The sequence below is a fragment of the Thamnophis elegans genome, chromosome 3 (genome assembly GCF_009769535.1).
Source record: "Thamnophis elegans isolate rThaEle1 chromosome 3, rThaEle1.pri, whole genome shotgun sequence".
Classification (NCBI taxonomy): domain Eukaryota; kingdom Metazoa; phylum Chordata; class Lepidosauria; order Squamata; family Colubridae; genus Thamnophis; species Thamnophis elegans.
This window is the reverse complement of record NC_045543.1, coordinates 41,879,399-41,894,441: the sequence shown is the minus strand read 5'-3', so window position 1 is coordinate 41,894,441 and position 15,043 is coordinate 41,879,399. Positions and strand designations below refer to the sequence as shown.

Genomic DNA, 15,043 nt, shown 5'->3' with positions numbered 1-15,043 from the left:
ATAAAAAGAACACATAAGTGCTTCCTCAGGGCTTTGGAACAGATGCCCATATTTCAAAAAAGCAGATTTTGGTTTTGTCCCGCTTATACAACACAGTTCTGCAGATACTGTACAAAAACTATAAACATATACCTTTACTATTTGTTCTAAGCTAGAGAATCCACTGCAGATAATATGAAACACCCAGGGATAATGATGTTGGCATTGCAAGGAAGTAGCTTTTTATCCTAAAAAGAGTCGGACTGCTCAGGTAGCTGGTCTGTGCTTTAAAACAAAAGCAGACCCCAGAAGGCTTCATGATGAGCCTAAGGTTAGGACTGAAATGTTTAGCAATGCAAATTTAAGGGGCTCCAGTGGCTACATGTGGTTTATAATCTTTGGTTTGCCCATCTTCAAATCTCTACCTGAAACTCTATCTCTACTACTTCCCTACTTGGAAGAGCACAATACACACTATATACACCACCTAGCATGGTCAGGAGTGTTAGCTCAATTTTGGAATCCCTTCCTAGAAGAAATGCATTTGGTACTGACTTTACAATGCTTTCGGAGGCCACACTTATTGCAAACCGAAGTTTTCATTGGGAGCATCAGGACAGGTAAGTCTCATCCAATAATTGTAGTGGGGAACTCAGAAGTAGAATGAAATGCTACGGAAGGGCAAATGAAGGGGGACATAAAAGAAATGTACCTTCTTGGCACCATAGCAATAGCAAGTAATGTGCTTAAAATTCAAGAACAGACAGATGGTATGGGTTTCTTACATACCACAGTGCATTAGTGGTGCTAAGGAATTACCTTTCTGCAGTTGGCAGTAAATTTAATTAATCAGAGATTTTACATATACAAAAGGAACAACACTTGCTGCTATCAAGAAAATGTTATCATGTTTATGCACAAAAAGGTTCTGTTTAGTGAAAGTTCCTAGCAATATAAACAAACAATTTCTTCTTTTAATTCCTCAATAGCTAGTTTTCTGCCACAGAGGGAAGGGATATAATTCCACATTTTTTTAAGACAAAAAAAAAAGCAACTAACAAACCCGTCCGATGCATTTTTGTTCTTCTGTCAAAACAAAGGCTGCATTGGGTTGAAGCTATTCAGAGGGCCATTAATAGCTTTTCACTTATCTCCCATTCATTCTCATTATGAAGCAATCAAGCATACCGCACCTGCAGCCAGGAAATATTTGATGGGAGGCACAAGACCCTATCAAAGCTTCAGTTATGGTTAGCCTGTCATTGCTAGACAACATAGTCTTGCAATTGTTCCATCAAAATAGCCATTGGCTTGTTTGTTTACGGCCATGTTCTCCGATTATCTCTGGGCAGAGGTTTTTGTTCTGTGTCGGCTAACTATAAACAAGCAGTGGTTTTCAGAGGAAAGTGAGTGGCCTGTAAGTGGCACATTTAGATTAACCAGGTCCTAGGTTCAAAATGACACTTGAACACAATTTAAAACAGATGAACAAGGGATGGGAATTCTAGAGACAAGGTTAATCTGAAAACCACCATAGGAAATTGAGTGTGGTATATTTGTGTTACTGATCCTTTGTAACTAGTTGCCCTTCATTGAACTTTTGCTTCCTATATAGTATGTTGATTCCCATAACCCAATAAGATCTGCATCATCCCCACCCCACCCCACCCCAAATGATACTAAGCACTGCCCTTTTGGAAGACCCATCAGATCACACGAAGGGGAAGAGAACAAAAGTTGGGAGGGAAGGGAAGACACACAGCATCCTGCCTCTTGGTATCAAGCATGCTTACTAATAAATATCTGTATGCAACTGTTTGTGTCAATATACAAGGGAGACATGTTAAAGTTATTATGATACTAGTAGCTTTCATCCACTTGTTCCTCCCCCCGGCTTTGCTGGCATGACACTGCCCTAATCACCGTGCACCATGGGGCTTCTGAAAGCCCAGCCTGGCAGGCTGCGCCTGACCTCATCCTTGTTTCTGTCGGGTCCGCAGTGATGATGGAAGGACGTGACACAAAGGGATCCACAATAGCTCTTCTGTTGCACCAGAAGTGGCATTGCAGGAAGATGGGACTAAAGAAAGGGCTGCCGCTTCTGTGGGACTCCCTCGAAGATTCAGCATTTGAGCTCATTACAAGGACATCAAGCCTTATTCCTTCTAGTGCATTCAGTCACAAGTTCACCAGTGGGATCCTGGGGGAGACAGAAGTAGAAATGGAGTGGGAGAAAATTAGAGACATAAATAAAAAGTATTCCCCAGTTCTTAGATGGTAAGAATGGAGTGGCTTTATCTGCTCTCTTGCAATGCTAACATAGCCTGGATGAGATTATCCCTAAAACCTTCTTAGTTCTCTATAAAAGGGGTAGCATGTAAGTCATTGCACTATGCCAAAATGATAATTTTTAGGAATGTTGACCGTATTTCCATCAACTGCTATAATTAAATGAATTTACATTATCCAACATTCTGTTCATGCTTTCATTGCTGCATCCTATTGCCTCCCGTTTGTTGGAATAAGCCCCTATAAATAGGCATCTTCAGAAAGAGGAAGGATATAAAACTACCCATGGGACAAGGAGATGGCCCCCTGATGGAGAGGGGGCACGGTCATGTTATTCCCATGTATTCCCAAAGAACCCAGCACACCACACAGGGCATCAGGATGGAGAGGTCTTCCCATTGATGACAATAGCAAGGAATGGAATATCCTGATTAGAGAAATGGGTGGTCAGAAGATATTCTTTTATCAAAAATACTCTCTCATAATATGGATGTCTGTCTTTAACCTGTGATTCTACCAATAGTCCTTGACTTATGACCACAATTAATTCCAACATTTCCATTGCAAAGAAAGATAATTGCTAAGTGATTTTTCTCTCCATTTTACAACCTTTCTTGCCACAGTTGTTAAGTGAATCTGGATTCCACATTGACTTTGCTTGTCAGACGATCACAAAAGATGATCATATGACCCAAGTGACTGAATTTTGAACATGTGGCTATAGTGATGCTGCATGAAAAACAGTCACAAGTCACTTTTTTCAGTGCTATTGTAACTTCAAATGGTCACTAAACAAGGTGACCAATACAGGTAACTCAAGGTCTACCTGTATTAATATTTGATTCTTGCTAATTAACTGTAATTTTTGATGGATATCCAGCTGCTGTTATATATTTACTATATAGAAAGTGAGCGGTTTCCGGCATTCACTACAGTCAGTTTGCTCATGGGTGTGCCATGCGCACATGCACAGTGCAATAAAAATTGCTCTGCACATGCGCAGAAGCAAAAAACAAGATGATGGCACTTATGGCGCCATCCGGAGGACCAGTTCGGGGGCGTGGCAGGCCTGGGCCGCTGCTGGTTCCAGTGACCCAGGCCGCCAAACCACTACCGGTTCGGCTGAACCAGTCCAAACTGGTAGGAACCCACCACTGATATAGAACCAAGATCCCCATAGAAGTTGTCAAATGTATTACAGTATTAGTAGTATTCACCTTCAGTCACTTTTAGCCTGATATATATTAGAGGTCTAAGTAATTTTGTTACCATCTATTTGCATGGTGGCAGTTAATCTATGATTTGGCTTTGGGAACCCAACCCATGATACAGAAACCAATGCATTCTGCTTATATACTATTACAAGGGAGGTGGGGTGGGAAATGCAGTCAAGTAATGTAATTCTTGCCACCTCTATTGCCTTGCCTGGTGTTTTGGACTCTGCTTGTGATAGGAAAAACGAAAAGTAGCGAGATTTCTTTTCCATTATTTGTAAAACTCATAATTTTTTTGTTATTCCTTCTAGTGAAGACCATTTTTAAAAGTAGTAAAATAAGTGTTCTGCCCAGCTCCCCAAACACGACAAACCCTTTGACGTGAACTCAAAAGATTAATTTATTAGGAATGCCGGCAGTCCCAGCAAAAAGTTTCTCTCGCAGGCTAACAAGTCCATCAGGCTGGAAGATGAATAGTTGTCTGCCACATCGATTCATCTCCACTCCCTGCCTTTTATCTCCAGATCTAGGGTGGGGCTTTGCTAGCAGCGGTGGCTCTTCCTTCCCCAGGCTTTCCACTGCTCTCCTCTCCACTGCCTTCTGTGCAGCCGTGCATTAGGCACCAGACCTGCCAGCTATTCTTCTTCTTCCTCCTCCAGACCTGGGGTTGACTCTCCATCTGAGGGCTGATGGATGGCCCAGGCTCTGCCCCTGTCTCTCTCTCTGTCAGCTCCATTGCCTCTTCCCCCTCGGAACTCCCAGGTTGCCCTGATGCTGACTCTGACTTCCACGTCCTCCTCCTCCTTCCTCCTCCTCCTCCTCCTCCTCCTCCTCCTCCTCCTCCTCCTCCTCCTCCTCCTCTGATTCGGCTGCTGGAGGGGCCGACGGTAACAGGCCGCAACAATAAGACTACTGCTTTTGCTATATCAACAATGGGACCTGCAACTTCCAGCACCCTTTATCATTGCCAACTTGCATAAGGCTACTTATGAAGAGCCAAGGTGGCGCAGTGGTTAAATGCAGCACTGCAGGCTACTTCAGCTGACTGCAGTTCTGCAGTTCGGCTGTTCAAATCTCACCGGCGCAGGGTTGACTCAGCCTTCCATCCTTCCGAGGTGGGTAAAATGAGGACCCGGATTGTTGTTGGGGGCAATATGCTGACTCTGTAAACCGCTTAGAGAGGGCTGAAAGCCCTATGAAGCGGTATATAAGTCTAACTTATTGCTATTGCTACTGGAACTATAGTTCATCCGTCTCCAGGAGCATGGCCTATCCCAAGCCTATCACAGTGAGGCATTATTTCAGGACCATTTGAAAAGTGGGAGGAAAGAGAAGAGGTCCAGCATACAGCATGTAGGTAGGCTCAGTTACAGTGGCAGTGAGGGCACTCGTGGGAGAACTGAAAGGCTAAGTTAAGGGTAGAACCTTCATGAAGAAAATCTATATGGCTGCTAAGAGTCAGCAGCAACATAATGAATCAATTGCTTTTTAATTATTTTCCTTGAGGTTTCTGAAGTCTTTGTATCCCTATGTTTGGTTTGTACTCACAAAACTTAAAGTTGTACAAATACAAAAATAAAAAGTCAACCTTCCCTCTCCCCTAATTCTTGAGGGGATCTTTGCTAATGGTTTATAAGTAAAATGGAACCCGGAATAAAGTGACAAAGCATAGTTTAGGTTTAGGTTTCATTTTATTTATATGCCGCCCTATTCCCAGTGGGACTCAGGGCGGCGCACAAACCCAAGGAGGGAAAGGGAAACACAAAAACTACAAATACAAGGCATTTAAAAATGACCAACAGCCACACAGATCGAGAGGGGAAGGGAACTCATCAACCCCAGGCCTGCCGACACAGCCAGGTTTTAACGACTTTTTGGAAGGCCTGGAGAGAGGTGAGGGTCCGAATCTCTGCGGGGAGTTCGTTCCAAAGGGCCGGAGCTGCCACAGAGAAGGCCCTCCCTCGGGTAGTAGCCAGATGACATTGGCTAGTAGACGGAACTCAGAGGAGGCCAGCCCTGTGTGATCTAATGGGTCTTTGGGAGGTAATTGGCAGCATAGTGCGTACAGATTAAACAACTGAAGCTCTCTATCTACAACTTGTCCTCTCTAGGGCATAGTTTTTCAACCTCAGGGTTCTGTGAGACACTAGAAGGAGAAAAAATATCACTCCAGCACAGCCAATCCATCAGTAGACTGTTGCCTTTTGTTCAAGGTTTCTTTTTCTAACAGGATCCACAGCCTAAAAGAGTTTGAAAAATTCTGCTGTAGGGGTATTATTGCTAGTCTTTTTTTATTACCTTCTGAGTACAAATACTGTCTGTGTAAAGTTTAGCAAAGCATTTCATATCATGGAATAGAGGAGGAATTTTTACTACTGATGACTTTCCATACCACTTGAAAAAAGCCATAGCATAGATGAATGTACTGAAAAGGAGAACTGCATATCTTCCAAGGAACAAAAGCTAGGGGGAGGGGGAAGAACAAGAATAGATAAAAATGGTTACGTAGTTTGAAAACAGTGAATGAAATTATCATATTCCCCATGATAGTCTTTAGAACTGTGTAATAAAATGGACAAAATTTTTACAAAGTCCCTCTCTATTTAGAAACCATCCCTTTTCCATTGGTTTCTTCCAAACATCATGTCTGAGAAAACCTAGAGTATAAACATTAAGGGGGCACAAAATCATCATCGAAAAGTCGAATCTATTTTGACATGTGGTTCAAATAGAGGTTTGTTAGCCCTGCACACAAAATCAGCTGCTCACATACTTCTGGGTTTGTTTGGTTTTTTGGCTCTGATTTTAACCTTCTCTTCTTCTGCCAAAAGCAACATCCAATTATTGTCCATGGTTCTTACCTGTTGAGCTGGAAGGCACTGGACTTCCCGAGACCCTCCAGCTTCTCCAAGCCTTCCAGGACTTGTCCACTTTCCACCATCTCTGGCGTAGGAACCTGTGAATCGCTGTAGCGCCCAAGGATGCTGACCGTGGCGGGTGACAGGTCTGTTAAAGGCTGTTGGCTCTCCTGCTGCTGCAATTCGCTTTGCTGACTAGAATGGCGACGGCGCTTTTGATTCCGGTCCCAGCTAAGGTAGGTGGAGAAGAGGATTACCATCAAGGCAGCATCCACAGATGACCTCCAGGGGGTCGTTCATTGCTTAGTTTTAGAAAGGCATTCCATTATCTTTCTTCTACATGTTATACCTTTTGAAAGGACATTATGTCTCCCAGCGTTCAAACTATTATCTTGATTAGTGGGAAAATAAAAAGGCCATTTGTATAGCTGAGAGAGAACCTGTCCTCTTTTTATACCATACAATACAATACAATAGCAGAGTTGGAAGGGACCTTGGAGGTCTTCTAGTCCAACCCCCTGTCTAGGCAGGAAACCCTATACCATATACCAACCCTAACCCTAACCCTATACTGTTTCAGACAAATGGCTATCCAACATCTTCTTAAAGACTTCCAGTGTTGGGGCATTCACAACTTTTGGAGGCCAGCTGTTCCACTGATTAATTGTTCTAACAGTCAGGAAATTTCTCCTCAGTTCTAAGTTGCTTCTCTCCTTGATTAGTTTCCACCCATTGTTTCTTGTTCTACCTTCAGGTGCCTTGGAAAATAGTTTGACTTCCTCTTCTTTGTGGCAACCCCTGAGATATTGGAACACTGCTATCATGTCTCCCCTAGTCCTTCTTTTCATTAAACTAGACATACCCAGTTCCTGCAACCGTTCTTCATATGTTTTAGTCTCCAGTCCCCTAATCATCTTTGTTGCTCTTCTCTGCACTCTTTCTAGTCTCTCCACATCTTTTCTACATCGTGGTGACCAGAACTGAATGCAGAATTCTAAGTGTGGCCTTACCAAGGCATTATAAAGTGGTATTAACAACATTTTTGAATGCCTCAATACTCAAACATCTCAGAGTATTACAATACAGGGTGCTGCTTGTGGAAGTTTGATAGGCATTTATTGAACCGTCCCTATGAAATGCACACCATGGTGTGTGGGTCAAGCTCAACAGAAAATAGCTATTCAGGTAGTCCTCAACTTACAACAGTTTGTTTAGTGACTGTTCAAAGTTACAATGGCACTGAAAAAAAAAGACTTATGACTGTTTTTCACACTTACAACAGTTGCAGGATCCCCATGGTCATGTGATCAAAATTTAGACCCTTGGCAACTGCTCATATTTATGATTGTTGTAGTATCGCAGGGTCATGTGATCAACTTTTGTGACCTTCTTTCAAGCAAAGTCAATGGGTATTCACTCAACAGCCCTGTTATTAACTTAACTGTGATGATTCACTATTTAATAACTGTTACAAGAAAAGTCATAAAATGGGGCAAAACTCATTTAACGTCTGCAATTTTGGGTGGTCATAAGTCAAGGACTACCAACATTCAAAGCTCCTTTTACCCATGACCAGAATTTTGTATATAGCAATTAAAGGAGTTTGTCTGTTTCTTTACAACTTATCTATTGTTTAAAAATATTTTTCATTTGGAATATACTGTATATCTAAGAAATATAAGGGGGGAAAGGGTCTCTAGAGGGTGGGGGGTGCACTGTAATATGTGTTTTTTTCCCTTTCTCTTTTGTCTTTCTTTTTTTGTATTCATTTGTAGATGTACTATTTGTATTATTTAAGTTTAAAAAAAGGTTAGTGACAGGAAAAAAAATCATTAAAGCTCAGGCATTTGAGAGAGTTTTACCTGGGATTTATTTTTTAATTCTTATTTGTGTTAATCTTGTTAGTTTTATTTATATATTTGATTGGTTTTCATTGAGCTTTACCACAGCACTTTATATATTTGGAACAGAAAAACAAATAATGAATTTCATCACAGCAGCAATTTACAAGCGTAGCAAGTTAGAACATGGAAACAGTGTTTCCTGCTTTTCCTTTAGATATGATGGACAAACCAATTGAAAAACAGTTTGCGACACTATTTCTCTGTATGTTGACTGCTGCAAGGATTGTATGTGCTAAGTATTGGAAAGAAAAGATGAGGCCAACTTTTAAAGTAGATTTTCAAATTGACTGAATTAGCAGAGATGGCAAAATTAACTGCCTTGATTAGAGACAATACATTAGACAACTTTGTAAAAGACTGGAAAGAGTTTGTGGATTTTCTACATGTTAAAATACAATAACAGATGGTTAACAGAGGGATTTGAAGATTAGTTTTACGTTTGAGGTAACCCGTTGACTGGTTATTTTTTAATATATAGATTGTATTGGTCAATTTGATGGCTAGGTAAATAGATTTCCACATTGGGAATATTTGTGTATCTAATATAGCATTTTTGTTAAATATAGATGGGAAACTACATAATTATTTGTAGATCATTACGTAAGGGGAGGAGAACATATTATTTTTGGATGTATCTTTTAGCAATTCAGCTGGGGTGGATTTTTTTACGTTTAATGTTAGATTTAATTGATATTTGTTTTTGTTTTTTTAACATAAGATCTTTTTTTGGTTATTAGTGTTTGGTTATTAGTGTTGTCCATCTGTTTTCCCCCCCGTTTTTCTGTTTTGTATTTTATCTTTGTTAATAAAAGAAGAATAAATATGTTAGAATTCATAGCTTAAAGAAATAAAATTGGTGCATTTACCCATAAAGAAAGGGAACAGTGGTTCCCAAATTCATTTAGGAGGCTGAGGTTTTGTTTTGTTTTTGTTTTAACACTGTACAACAAAAGTATATGAGTATTTCTAAAACTCTCTCAGGCTACTTCCTTAATGACAACAGTAACAGTAATATAGTTGAGATTGCTCTTTTCTCTCTAGAAAGTACATTATTATTTCATGGACCTCTTAATTATTTATTCTTCTCTCTCTCATCTGGAAATTGTGTGGTTCACCACTTTACACCACTATCCCCCAACTCCAGTCTCTCTTATTTCATAAGGATAGTATCTTGTATATTTCCTGCTACCAGAGAAGGATTAAAATAAGCATAGCCAAGTGTCTTTAGTATGTAAAAATCCCTACAGAGAGCTTCTCTTTGTCTACCTCAATCTTAGATTACTACCTTTGTTTAAGCCTCACAAAATCTGTGATGTAATTTAAACTGAAGGCAATTTCCTGATCAGCTTCAGGACTGAATGGGGAATTGAACCTGGGTTTCCTCTTATTCTAATACTTTAAGCACTATAATAACCTTGGCAAATATCATATCTTGAAGACATGCATGGAGCCTAAGAAACAGATTAAGAGGGTATCTTAGAGTTTGCTGCCATTAAAAAAAAGTGATATGGGTCCCTATAACAACCTGGTTACTCTATTGTCAGGAATCCCAGAAAACATTACTTTTATCTGAGCCTATAAATCAATTCTTGTGTTCTGTTAGCAAGAACGTATGCTCAGAATTACTAAACATCAAATCTTTATGCTATAATTATAAAATAAGTTTTCATTCATTTTGTAATAACTAAACTGCTTCATGTTGCATCATTGTACCAAATCAGCAACCAACATCAGAGAGATCCACAGCCACTGAATAAGCCTCTCCATCCACACAAATCCTTTATTTTCATTTCTATGTGTCAGGCAAAAGCTGTCAAGATCTCAGTAGCATTTTCTTGAAACTTTCAATCCTTCAGGAAATACAGGCTACCAAGGAACACCTCAACTGGTATCATGTGATGCAAATGATCATTAACAGAATTGTCAAAGCTTCCAGATCATGTTTACTTCCACATGTTCCCTAATGTAGCCGAGGCTGCCAATTTTAATTCTGATTTTAAGAGTACTGGGCCTAGAATTAGTGCTAGAAATGCAGGTGGCGGATTTTAACAGGAGCTGAGCTAGCAACAAAAGGTTTTTGTTGCTTCCCTGGGAACGGCTGCTGACTGATACTGTGCATTGTGTTGACACTTGAATTCTGGTGCAGGATAAGGAAGAAGGAAAGGAACTGATACAAAAGAATTACCCTGTTAGCTAGCCAACCTGCACGCCCACCCATCTGCCTACTTGAGCTTTATGAGCTTGGACAAAGCTAGTCACTAAGGAGGAAGATCACCCATATAACCATAATCCTCAGTCCTGGGGCTGACCTCCAAAACTTTATATGCTGGTTCCGATTACAAGGTGTAAAGAGACTGCTTCTGATTCCTGCGGTCCCACAAATGTGGGTTAGCAGTCCAAACATTCAGGAAAATAACAGGCCTCCTCATTTCCCTTCAACTCCCATTGATTCACAAAGCTCGGTATGGCTTAAATACTCTTCTAGTAGTGGATGAATTAAGTATTGTGTAGGTGACAGTAACTTCTCCTTTCCTCCCTGTGTCCTAAGGGGGCGGATGAAAGAAGAATCAATTTTGTTTCTTATCCATACTAGATCGGATGTGGGCAGTCCATTATTTACAACACACATACAGCTTTAAAAGCATATTTTTGGAACCCCCAGGTCCACATACAATTGCAGACTGAAAATCAGCAGAGATCTGAAGCAGGTTTTCCATAATTTTTCTGGCCGGGAACTGAAATGTTGGTTAAGACTTAAGAGTATACAGTCAATCAAACTGCAAAAATAATACGCCAAACATACTCTAGAAAGAAAGAAAAGAAAAGAAAAATCCCAGTGCTGCCTATTTAGAAACATTTTGTTTCTCTTGGTACCCAAAATAAAAGATATAGCTTCCAGCAGTGAAACATTTTATATTGTACCACATAAACGTTGCCTGCCTCTGTTCTACAGAGGGAAGATAACAGGTTTGGAGCAAAACTTTTAAAGCTACCTCTTCAAATAGTTCTTTGGCTTATGAAACAAGGAAAAATAAAACATAAAATCACTTTGCGCAAAAAAGAAAAAAAAACTCTCTACAGTGGAGCTTGAATTATGGCAACTGAATAAAAGACTCCATCAACCCCTTACATGGTGACTGCCTTGGGAATACTTCGATGGCATCTGATATGAGCACAGACCAAATATTTAAAGAAAAGTATACATTCATCTGCAGCATCAATCCAATTGTCTCTTGTTTTACAACTGTATGGCAGATCCATTCAAGAGAAACCCAGTTCAATTTGTAGTTTTGTGTTTCTCCATTATATCAGTGAGCTGCTTATTTTTTACGTTATAAATACATAACAAAAAACTATATATTTTTTTCAAACAAAGCAGCCTGTTTTGCATATAATATTAAACCATATGGATAGCTTTGTACATCTCACTAAGCCAAAAACAGAAAAACCTCAACATTATGATCTAATGTTACATGTAAACTAGCTACAGCTTTTGAAAAGCGAACGAAAGCTACATGAAACTAAATTAGATATTTGGTTCATTTAGCTTATATTCTTTATGCAGACTGGCAAGGCCTCTCCAGAGTTTTAGCCATGTGTGTTCATACACATACCAAATCACATTTTGTCCTCTGAATCTGGATCACTGCTCAGCCTTATTATGAACACAGGCATTGCCTTCACCCTAAGCTGAACATTGTAGGACACAGAGGTTATTTTCATTATGTCGAATGAGATTGAAATCCATTCTTAACTAAGGAAAGAAGCTAATCATTTACTACAACATAGCATATATTAATAAAGCCATTTTATCATTTGTTATATATGGTGCTTCTAATAATCTATCGAGAAAATTATTTAGAATGGACCTATTAGGGATTTATTCTGTACTTTGAAACCATACTGCACATAGATCCGATCCAAATATTCAGCAGAAAATCAGCTTATTTGTACAAAACTGAAAAGAGAAAACGGAAAGCATCCATTGCTTTAAAGTTGCTGAGTTTGACCTTTAAATCTTCTCCATCCTAAACGCCACTCACAGTAGTAAAGGACGAGGCATTAGAGTAACTACTAACAATTCCTATCGTTTGACAGGGCAGTGACCTGCCATTTGCAGCCTTAGGCATATTATGGGCTTCATAATACACAAAATGCTTCCCGCTGGACAGCACTAACTTTATTCATACAGCCAGACTGCTGCTTGTGAGATAATTAGGGCAACAAAATACACTTCCAAGGCAAATGAATGGATAATTGAAAAAATGACCTCCAAGGCATTGGAATTCATTATCTGCAATTATAGCCCATTCCCAGGACCATTGCTACGTCCCACAATACTACTTTTGATTTCAGCAAAGGTCTGGAACAACCCTTTACACCTGTGTAGAATCTACTTACCAGAATTTGAGTATTATTCCCATGGCAACAAGGATGATAATGACAGAAATTGTAATGGTGACGTAAAGTTGGGGGTCCACACCTGGAACAGACAAAGGTTGCGGAGTCATACAAAAGAAATGAAGTGGGACGAATTTTATGAGGAGAAGCACTAAATTTTAAGCTCCTTTTAGGAAGGTCAACTGTTTCCTAGATTGATTTCTGTTCATCTGTAAACAGAGTGGCACAAAAACCTAGCAGCCACAGAAGGCAGTTTTTGCAATGACAAAAATAGCCCCTGCCTAATTTTGGCTTGTTACTCAAGCTGTTAGTTACACAGAGTCATTAAAACAGTTTCTAAACGAGTAAGGGAAAGCAACTGATGGTTTACCTTCTCCCCGAGGTCCAAAGAGGAAGGGTGGTAGTGTGGCTGGGGTCTGACGCAGGTTGAGCCCTTCATTGTGTAACAGTGAGTGGGAATTGGGTTGTGCTGTTGCCATTCCGTTGGATGAAACAAAGGCATAATCCAGAAGTGGAAAGCCTGGGTTGGCAGAGCTGGCATCCCCTCCCTCATCAACTGAGACTGTGGGACCCCAAACAATGGCCCAGGGGTACTGAGATGAGGAGGGACCATCCTCAAAGCCAGATGGGGTAGCAGGCCGGATCCCTTTGGCTTGACGCCTCAGCCGTATGGCATGGCGTTGGCCAGCCCCTTTGGAAACCATAGAGTGCAGCCGCAGTGAGGTAGAGTGAAATCCTGTTTTCTCTGTAGGCAGATTCTTATCCCAGATGCAGAAAGATCTGGATGCTGCGGGGCTCCGGTGGCTGCACAATGGCCGGACTGCCAGAAGACCACGGGTCCGAAGAGACCAGGCGTTGTGCAACGGAACTGCTGAGGCTAGGAGGAGGAGTAGCCAGAAGTGCAGCAAGTGGATGCAGGAGACCAGGGGGAACCTCCTATGGCTGTTGAGAAGAAAGAGAGATGTCCCTTATTCATTGGACCACTCCTCTTTCCGTGCTGCAAGATGGTTCTGTTTCAGCTTAATGGCTTTGTATAGTTTCTGATTGCTTCATGAGATAACTAGGAGGGGCCGCATGTTAACAAGTAGAAGAGCAAAGAATGTCTCTGTTTGAGTTTATTGCCTCAGACATGAATGTGCCTTAGGCTCACCATGAAGGTGGAGCAGCAGCGTATTTCTCAACCAGAATTAAGTATCATTTTACCTTCTTCAATTAAGGCCATGCCTGTAAGGAGTTGCACGGTGAAGAGGAAAGATTTTGCTATCTTCCAGCTCAGATTCAATTATCCCTTCATCTCTTTTATAGAGATCCTTGTTTCAGTCTTTCTTAGGATGTCATGTCGTTCAGCGGGTACTGCCCTCCTCCTCCTCCCAGGAAGCCTAGTGGTTGCATTCAGTTACCTGTGATGTCATTGAATATGATTTAAGGAGCATGGCTATACACTCTTCCCTTCTTAATGGACCACTACTTTGGTGAAGAAATCCTTACATCCTGGATTATCAATACTAATCCAGAATCTCTTCCTCTAAATGCAATGGGAAACTTATGCTTAATACATTGCAGGGTGAAAGAGGAAATGGAGGAGCCTGACTTTGGGAAACTGCAACCTATTCAAGCCTCTTAATTCTTAATCGAGCCACCCCTTCACCCATTCTTAGTGCCAACAGAATAGCCTTTTTATAGCACCTGAAGTTACTGGTGCTAAGTGTTTAATCCCACCTCTTTCTGATCCTGCAGCTGTTAGATTAACTTTTTCAAAATAGTCCCTTAGATGCCATGGTCGGGCTCTCATTGCTATCCTACATTCCGAAATAATACTATGGACTTACCAGAAACTAGTTTCCATAGCTAGAGGCAACAGTTTTTCCACAGGTGTAAATGAGTCTCATATTCTTCACTAAAACCAGGAAAAAGGGGGAAAAAGGGATGAATGTTAGATGTTATCTACACCAATACTTCCAAATCCTTAGGCACTATCATGGGTCTTTTCTCCTTTGCAGCAGAAATATGTAAGTAACAGTATAACAAAGTTGGAAGGGACTTTGGAGGTCTTCTAGTCCAACCCCTTGCTCAAGCATGAGACAGTTCCAGACAAGGGTTCCACCACAAAACCGCGGACGACAAAATCGCGCTCGACGAAAGCGCGTACGTGATGTCATCACAGCGCGACGAAAACATCGCGCTGTGATCGATAAATGTAAAAATAAAGCGAAAACCTTACCCTAACCCCCCCAAACCTAACCCTAAACCTAACCCTAAACCTAACCCTTAACCTAACCCTAAATCTAACCCTAAACCTAACCCTTAACCTAACGCTAAACCTAACGCTAACCCTTAACCTAACGCTAAACGTAACCCTAACGCTCTAAACCTAACCCTAACCCTTAACCTAACCCTT

The 15,043-nt window shown here is 40.8% G+C and overlaps 1 protein-coding gene across 1 annotated transcript; it reads right to left on the bottom strand.

Annotated features, from left to right (window-relative positions):
- Positions 1-2,157: 2,157 nt before the first annotated feature.
- PIANP (PILR alpha associated neural protein) lies at positions 2,158-14,491 on the bottom strand. Its single transcript, XM_032213112.1, has 5 exons — positions 14,475-14,491; positions 13,016-13,587; positions 12,646-12,727; positions 6,344-6,571; positions 2,158-2,179 (listed from the first exon to the last, which is right to left on the bottom strand). Exons 1-5 carry the CDS (start codon positions 14,489-14,491, stop codon positions 2,158-2,160), a joined length of 921 nt encoding a protein of 306 aa, XP_032069003.1.
- Positions 14,492-15,043: the final 552 nt, after the last annotated feature.

What these genes read in the sequence shown, in the direction of transcription:
- PIANP (XM_032213112.1), bottom strand. An exon ending in CTTTGGACCTCGGGGAGAAG is followed by an intron (nt 12,728 to 13,015) that starts GTAAACCATCAG and finishes TGTCTGTTCCAG; the next exon opens with GTGTGGACCCCCAACTTTAC. An exon ending in GGAATAATACTCAAATTCTG is followed by an intron (nt 6,572 to 12,645) that starts GTAAGTAGATTC and finishes CACCTACCTTAG; the next exon opens with CTGGGACCGGAATCAAAAGC.